This window comes from Nannospalax galili, unplaced genomic scaffold, assembly GCF_000622305.1.
Source record: "Nannospalax galili isolate Female #2095 unplaced genomic scaffold, S.galili_v1.0 scaffold10, whole genome shotgun sequence".
Lineage (NCBI taxonomy): Eukaryota > Metazoa > Chordata > Mammalia > Rodentia > Spalacidae > Nannospalax > Nannospalax galili.
In genome coordinates this window covers 5,254,328-5,263,486 of record NW_008331140.1, presented here as the reverse complement: position 1 = coordinate 5,263,486, position 9,159 = coordinate 5,254,328, and the positions used below count along the sequence as shown (strand labels likewise).

The 9,159-nt window shown below is 33.8% G+C and overlaps 1 protein-coding gene across 5 annotated transcripts in view; it reads left to right on the top strand.

Moving 5' to 3' along the window:
- Positions 1-5,315, top strand: part of Dach2 (dachshund family transcription factor 2) — a 597,198-nt gene extending 591,883 nt beyond the window's left edge. For 2 of the 5 annotated variants that reach the window (XM_008822462.1, XM_008822494.2), the window contains one exon: positions 4,489-5,315. In XM_008822462.1, the coding sequence (XP_008820684.1) occupies positions 4,489-4,538 (50 nt within the window). In that variant the 3' untranslated portion in view covers positions 4,539-5,315. Of the gene's footprint in view, positions 1-106; positions 629-4,488 lie in introns of those variants that run through there. The other 3 variants (XM_008822484.1, XM_008822468.1, XM_008822475.2) reach the window with 3 other exon arrangements.
- Positions 5,316-9,159: the final 3,844 nt, after the last annotated feature.

The following is a 9,159-nucleotide window of genomic DNA, read 5'->3' as shown; positions in this document are numbered from 1 at the left end:
ATATATATATAGCACAGGAGATAATATAAAGTGAGTTTGTGGTAGATTTTGGATTTTCTTTGTTGGAATGACGTTTTGACCAGGTCTTATTGTTTTTTCTGTGCAGCCTGAACGCAGATGCCGGAACTCCAACTGATCATAGGCACGGATAGGGTGCTGTAGCAGTTACCTGCTTACCTAGTACTGTGACTCTTTAGAATTCATACTCAAATTCTTTTAAAATATGGAGCCTTCAAATACTATTTGTTCATGATTGATAAATAGAACTTTGCACATATAGGAAAATGTTCTATAAAATGGCTTCCCAAGTTTTTAGGTGGTAATCATAATGATGAAAGAACATCTTATTTTACAATTTTCTTAACCCTCCATGCCAGGAGAGCATAGTACTTCCCAAACTCTATCACATTGATCCACAAAGCAGGTTCCTAGTGGGGTAAGTAGGTGAAAATATTTTTAAGATGGATAAAATGCTATTTCTAGATGATGTGAGAGAAACTAAAATGCGCGTGCGCCTGCACACACACGCACGCACGCACACACACACACGCACACACACCTACTTTGAGCTGTGGTTATTATGAATTAGCTTTATATTTGTCCAATATGATATTTAACAGGAATTATATTAGCAGACAGTTTATTGGTACATATGACTGATATTTCTTACAGTCTGTGAGCTCACTTTTGTAGAATAAAGTTTGCCTGTTGAATTCTCCAAAAACTATAGAGAGCTCTAATTTCTAGATTTTACGACACCTATATTTTCATTTGAACAGATGATGGTGGAGCAAGTTTTTCACTTCCTCTCTACTTGCACATTACCTATCGGTAAAGAAGGTAATGACTAAAACAAGCACTGACACTGATCCTGCTAAAAATGCCTCCTCCGTCCTTTTCTTCTCTCTCTCTTCCCATCCCAAACCTTGTATTTTCTTTATTATGCTAGTAAAAGAAGCAGCAAAACAGCTATAGAAACAAGAAAAAAGAAATGCACATACTATGGATCATTCACATTATGAATATTTCCACCATTCATCTTCTGGTCTACGCATAGTCAGATAACATGTACAAAAGATTAACAGATGCTAAATTTGGTTTGAGTTGCTCAGGAAGTTCCCTAAAATATTTTTAATTCTTTACTTACTGAAGACCTGTCCAGAGAGTGGAGATAGATAACTATTATCATTTTCATACTTCTTAACGATATGATAGATCAGTATTTGGCTGATGAAAAACATTTAATGATACTTCTAAAGTTCCCTAGTCACATCAGCAACACCTAATTAACTGTGTTTTATCTGCCCTAAAACTAAGTTTTGTTGTGACAAAAGCCCCACTCTTGCAAAATATCAACTGAGATTTTATGCATTTGCCAATAGCCAGCTCCTGTGGTCATACATGTAATTTCTATCAGCATGACCACTGAAACTACACACTTTAGAAACATTACATTAATTCACATCAATGTGATGTATTAAATGTTTCATTTCCTGAAGAATTTTTCTAAATTATAAGGAATTTGATTTTAGTATTTTCTGTGTTATATACAAGAGCTATTTGTGTGTATAATCAGAGTGATGCTTTAGCCCACTGAAACAAAGTAATCACAGATTAGAAATCAGTTCTGAAGAATTACAATTAACCAAATTAAATATTTTGCTAACATTATATGCATCTATAAATTAAGTGACAATGAGGTATGACTAACAGCAAACCATCCAAAATTGTTTCATCATCAAGCAGTCAAAGGGAATACACTGAAAGATAGGGAAAAATAAATCACATTTTCAAGTTATGTCACTTAAAAACACTTTAGTGTCTTTTTAATTACTTTAAAAGAACTGTAAGGAATTCTCTTGTTTTCTTCTGGCTTTCCCCACTTATTAGCCTTCTCTTTGACTCTTGATTTTAGTAACTCCTTTTCATAAACTTTAGATGCACAATATCGGAGGAAAGTGTCATACTGGGATTTGGGACAGTCAGATGTAGCCCTTGAAGGATTACTTAAGTGGTACATATCAGAGTGTTCTATATGAAGAAGGCCACACAAGCGTCCTATGTCATGGGATATGAAGGAATGCAGAAACCTACATTTTTATTTAGAATGTGGTCATATATGTATATATCAAAATTTCCATTTTACTAATCTGATAAATATTAAAGCAGTAAACAAACTACCATCTCTCTCCACATGTTAGTATATATGTCCCTCCTTATAAATTCCTGAGTTCCTAACATTTCTCTGGAGGAGATTTTTCTTTGCTTTTCCAGATCTTTAATCTTATTCACATCCAAATGCATATGAGAGCTTTTTTGTTTGGAGCTCAAGTATAAACCCTCTTAAAAACATGAAGAATTCAATTACTAATTAGCTGCTCCTGTTCCTAATGAAGCAAGCATGCTAGGTTTAGATTAAAATTCTGCTACTGCTCTCCTCTGTTTATGGTTCCAGATGTTTGTGTTTTATCTAGGAGTTTACTTTGACAGCTACTACTAAATGATAAATCACTCATATTATAGCTGAAATGTGTTCTGAAATAGAAATGTGGCAAACTTTGGGATTACTCCAAGGATCGGTATCATTTACCAGATCAATACTCTACCTTCCTTAAGAGCAGTCTGTACTGGCAAATGTAAAGCATTAACAGAAGGTGTGTCAACATTACTCAGCATGTTACCTGATAGTCTTTTTGGATGGCCCTTTAATTTAAAAAAAAAAAGTTTCAGTAATAAGAAATTTCCATTTACTGTATTTCATGTAAAACGAAATATAATTTATTTATGTAATAGTATTGTCTTCTCCATAGCCTAGTTTTTCTTTTGATTTGCAAACTGCAGTGGAGACTGATGCTGATGGGCCTAGTAAGATGGCGCATCTAATGAAGGTTATGGACAAATATGTCCGTGTCTTGTAATAAAGACAAGAATTAAACATAATAAAGGAGATTTTTCAAAAAATGTGTTTTTCTAAAGGATGAATGGGGATTGTCATTTTCACTAACTGCTGTGCTTATGTACCTTTTAAGAGGAAATGAATTATTTAACCATTGCTTTCAAATCTGTAATGTTCACAATTTGTACTGCATGACTCAAGTCTTACTGTAATTGTGTAAATTTCAATCCTGGTAAAGTGACTGCCATTTGATGTTAATGAACTTTCCATTGACAATTGGGCTGTGCATAAAGAAGATGAGGTGGACTGGAGAACTCAGCAATTAACTGATCTAATTGATCATAGTAAATCAGACTACCTGAGGGTTGGACTTCATTAGACTGCTCAGACTTTATCCAAAAAAAAAAAAAAAAAAAAGAATCAGAACAACTTTCTGGAGTGAAAGATTATCAAACTGTTTTTTTTTTATTTTAAAGCACAGTCTATTTTTTCTCCATGGAGCATTTGGATGAATTCCATGGATTTCTTGGACAAATTTCTACTTCTCTAATGAAACTCAACTCTAGCTTGTCTGATTGACACAGCATCTAACACTTTTATTCCTCCATTACCTTGTAATACCTTGACGTCTTATTCTGAGGTGTTTCTCAGAGAATTCCTCTAATGTACCTACCATGAAATCCACATAGAAAGAATAAATATTTTAAAGATATCATATACTTTTCTCATTAGGATTTTAAGCTTTGGCCAGGGTGAGTTAATATTTATAACAAGGCATATCATTCAAGCATGATAATGTACTCTTCCTTTCTATGCGAAGGGGACACATTTGATTTAGAAACATGTAGTTTTAAGTGTTTCATAAGGACAGGTAATGGATTTGGGTTGATTTATGGGCACATTCTTTCCTGTTTCCCCTTCTGTAACCAAAGGCTAACTTTGTGATTTAGCTAGAAGGTCATACATTATTGTTATGGAAAAGAACAATTTATGCCAAAAGAAGCAGAAAAGAATTTCATTGAAAATTGTCAGTTATAATAATTACCTATATCAATCAAATTTCACTTAATTACATGATGATATGGGTTCTGTATAAGAAACATTTAAATGAATATCTGTTTTGATGCTTGCTATGGTTCAAATGATGTTCAAAATTAGTCTCTACCTAGTGTGCACAGTCTTGGGGTTTACTTGTGGAGAGAAAATTCTAAATATATAAAGCTTTCATCTTAGATCCAATCCAGGTAATATATTTCTGCCCATTTTGGTACAGCAAAGGGACTTCATTTGTTCATTACTAACAAAGGGAAAAATATAGCTCTCTATAGAAATAATAACATAGTTTAAGAAAAGAGTCATTATTAATCTCTCATGTTTCCAATGCTATAGAAAGAAGAGAAACTGTAGCATTGTATTTACTTGAATGATCTTTGAAAATTAACAAATTAGCATATAGACATTAAAATAAAGTTTGCCAATATCTTTTGTAACATCACCTCATTATAGGTTCCTGAAGATAGAAGTTTTAGTACATTTACATATGTTTTATCAATATTCCACAAAAGAACTAACTTGTTTTCTTTTTTTTAAAGGAGGTAACTATTACTGTTTAGCAATGGCACAACAGTTGTATTCAGCCTGAAAGGTCCTCGCTGGCTTTACATAAATGAAGATGCTTGTGATTCCAGTGTATCTCTGAAACTATCCAACATGGAGTTATTTCAATTGTGTGTATCCGCAAAGTTTTGTTAACTGAAGCAGCTTTTCTGTGTTACATTAAGAAAAAAGGAACATGTGTATATTTTAAAAGCAATGATGTAAATTTTGTCCTTGCATTAGATTGGCCAAATTAAGAATGTGAGCTACATCCTATGGCTAAAGTAACTTGACTATATTTGATGCTTTTTTATGTTCATTTCTGCTTGGCTTTTTGTCTTTCAAGGAAAAGTTACGGTAGTATGTTAGAGTCTAGAAACATATGTATGGTTTCTCAGTTCTACCATGTTAAGTTAAAGTACATCTTTTGTTAAAATGTACTTGCTAAACTTCAGCATAAATAAAAGCATTTTGACTTTGTCAATTATCACTGAGTTTTTATTTTCAAAATTCCAACTGCAGTCATTAAAATACATAGTAGAACCATTCCAACTCAAATCTATGAAATATAGAGGTATTTGCATAGCTTTATGTGCTTCTATTGCCTATTATATGAATGTACATATTATTTCATTTTACCTGTTTAAATTGGCCGCTATTCTTGTTCTCAATAACTTTATTACAGATTGCCTATTCCTGGCTATGTGTACATACTGATTCTGCTTCCTGGATGGAGTCAGAAAAATATCATGAGCAAAGGACTCTGAAATCTGAATATCTATCATTTTCAAAAATGTTCATCTAGAAACACTTCCAATGGAAAAAAATATGCTAAATAAACAATGAATGCGTATCTATTCTGCCCCAAGGAATATACATGTCTCTGTATATGGCCATGTGTCCATCAGAGACTAGTAAGGCAAGTCATAATACTGCCCTAGAGTCCACCTAAGATATTTTTATATTCTATGCTTTGTCCAGTTCTAGTAAATTACTGGAAACCACACTGATGTTGGTTCAAACAAGGTCTTTGCTGTTATTCCTCTGCAATGATAGTGCCCACAAGGCCATTCTTTTGGAGTGGTACTAAATGTTTCATGGAGCTTCCTACACAAGTGCTCAGTATTAGCCCTATATATTTTGTGGGTCTCTATTGGAGTTTTGGATGACACTCAGTTCCATATATCATCCATCCAGTGGGAACTTATGGACCTCTAATCTTGCAAACTATGGTCTACCCTGCCAGGCATTTCTCTGAGACCCTGCTGTGAGCATGGATGCATAATTCTTATGAGTGCCTGCAAAACTCTTACCACATAGATAACCCTAGGATTGACTGCCGGTGTGAACAGTAGCTTTTCCAAATTGAATAGTGGCTGCAGAGGCTTCTGAGTATCTTGACAGCTGGAAAAGAAGAAACAAATTTCTCGGTGGTGTGAGGTACATACAGAAACTGAAACTGTCTTCTCAAATATAAGTGTTTGAAACAAATTTGTGTTTCTGCATCTTTCAGCTTATAATGGGTGTGGTATCCTTGCATATTTTTAGATGACCTTGAGGGAGTCTTCTTATTACCTTGATGCAAAGCACCTAACACCATTTAATAGGCACTAATCTTTACTAACCACAGCCTTCTGGGCCATAATGTTTTACAAATTCTTTTATAGACCACACTTTAAATATTCCAAAACATTAAGTTCACCTTTTGTTTTGCTCTTGAGTCTGACTGAAAATTTTACTAAATGTTATCAATATCAACCACGTTACAACTTGAATGTTGTACTGGCTTAATATATTCTCCATCAGTTGTGCTAATCCACCATCTTTAACTTTGACCTCTCACAGAGACTCAAGTCATAGGAAAAAATGCATCCAAGTTCTTTATCATAGCAAAACAAGCATGGCTTTTAGTTTGGTTTCTAATACAGTTATCCTGTCAATCTGAAACAACATCAGCATGGCTTTTACTGTGTGTATTACTATTAGCATTACAGTATTCTAGACCCCTACCAATATTGCCCACCAAAATTTGCTAATAGCTATCTATGCTTTTAGAGCTTTGTCCTTAAAAATTTGAAAACTTCACTGTAAAACAATGCTTTTCCAAATCATAAGATATAGGATAATAGCAAAACCACTGCACATTTAATAACAGTTTTCTGTTTTAAAAGTTTTCATCAACTTTCCATTTTAATCTCAAGTACAAATACCTAAAATGACCTAATTCATCAAGATAAAATCTTCATTTTGGCTCATGTTTTTAGAGATTCCCTGCCATGTAGGGCTAGCTATATTACCTATAATTGCTGGTTCAGAACATTATGCTAAGAGCATGTTGCAGAGCAAAACTCCATGCCTTATGGATATGATGCCATACAGAAAGGATAAGAGAGCACCATCTTCTCCCCTTCAAGGATATATTCCCAGTAACCTGAAAATTTTTCACTAGGCCATATCATTTAATAGAGCCATAGATTGGGCAGCAAACCTTTAACCTGGAAATTTGTTGGATAGATATCCAGACCACAGTACCTGTATAATGCTATCCATGTATTAGTGAACTGCAGTGGATTTCCATGTGGAACTCTCTCTCCTCCACTGAGCATCAACTATGTAACTTTTTACTCAGATAAATATTTCTATGTTGGTATTGTTCCTAAACTAACAATTTAGAATGTGAGATTAGGGAGTGAGTGGAAGGATCTTTGGAAAACATCAACAGTCATATGAACCAAAGTTAGGAACACAATTTTTGAATAATTATAACACAAAGAGTTGCTTTTTATGATGTAGCTCTCAAGAGTATAAAAATCAAAACTGATATTGAAACCAAGCCTTAAATTTTACTTGTAGAAAAATTATCTCCAATCACATGCATAGCTATATTTTTCTTCATCCGAAACTAGACAACTGCCAAATGTTATAATATAAAATGAATAATAATAATTTTCATTAAATTTATACTTATATTCATATTTGTGAATGCACAAAACATTTCTGATTTTTCTTTTTAAAAAAAATGGGAGGGAGAGGCAGGTGGATCTTTGTGAGTTCGAGGCCAGCCTGGTCTACATAGTGAGTTCCAGGACAACTGGGGCTACAGAAGGACCCTGTCTCAAAAAGACAAAAAAAAATTTACTGAAATTAAATATAGGCATTTTCAGTTGCTCCTCCTTCAATTTGCTCTTGAAGCACATGAAGCACATGAGCAATTAAATTATGAAATGTAAAACAAAATTCTATGAAAATATTTGATAACCATTAAGAGAAGCTATAGCCATTTTTTGTAAAAAAAATAGTTTGATTATGATGACAAATCCAAATTCTACATCTTATTTCAACAAAATTCCCCTCTCAACTTCACACTCACAGTGTAAGAGTGCTCTTTTTATAACATATCTCTGATACTTTGGAATTCTCTGACATTTCTAAGTTTATGCTGAATGATGATTAAGAACACAGGTCAAGTACTCTGTCTTCAAATCGAGCACATAACAAATACAGGAGGCAGAAACCCTAACAAATCAAATGTACTGACCTATTAATAATAAAAACCACCTATTTTAAAAAACATAATTATTAAAATCTTGGAATTGATACCACATTATTTACTGACCCCAGCACACAAATCAAAGAACTAGCTACAATACTGACAAAAGCAATTGACGTCAACAAATAAATTCCTTTGGTCATACCATGATAATTATATACTGTTGAGGGAAACATTTCTTCAAATTTGTGTTCAATTCATGATAAAATTTAATTTTATGCTAAGAGGTTCTGGTAAATCTTCTTTCCTGGGTTCTCAAGCAAGTTATGAGATTAACAGAATATGAAGATCTGAGCTAGAGCAATATTAACAAACCAAAAAATATCACTCTTAGTTAAAATTAGTAACTTAACATTAGTGACTAATATGAAAAATGATGCTTTATGTAGTAAGACATTACCAATGGACTCAAAGTAGTAGAGTTTAAATTATAAGTAGTTCAGAGTCAGTATAAATGCCAAATAATTAAATCCTATTATGCATGATTCAATGAGGGAGGAGCTGGAGATATGGCTCAACAGTTAAGAGCACTGGCTGCTCTTGTAGAGGACCCAGGCTTTATTTCCAGCACACACATTGTGACTAACAACTGTTCCTAAGTCCAGTTCACTGAGAATCTGATGCCATCTTCTGACTTTGACAGGCATTGCATGATAGGGGTTCATTTACATATATGCAGGGAACATACACATACACATAAAATAAAAATAATAAAAATAAATTAATATATGCAAATGTAATGAATGAGTAGTTTATATGCAAGAATAATCGGCAAACTTTGTGATACTTGAGCAAAGCACTGAACAACACAAATGATCAGTTCTAGCTAGATTCCTCCACATCCTGTGTCTCAAGTGTGTGGTCCTCATCAATGAGGCATTCCATTCAAGTTCCAGTAGACCGCTAAGGACAATGGCAATAGCCTATATTACTTTGGAAGTTTCTTAAGCTACCTTGACCAACAACTTTAAGGGGAATTTCTTATACCTAGCTCTGGGGATTTTCTTATACAACCTCATGGCTCCCAGAGGAGTAGTATCACCCCATGTGCCATGGTATAATGATATATAGAGAGATAGATAGATAGATAGACAGGCAGATACACAGATATGATATA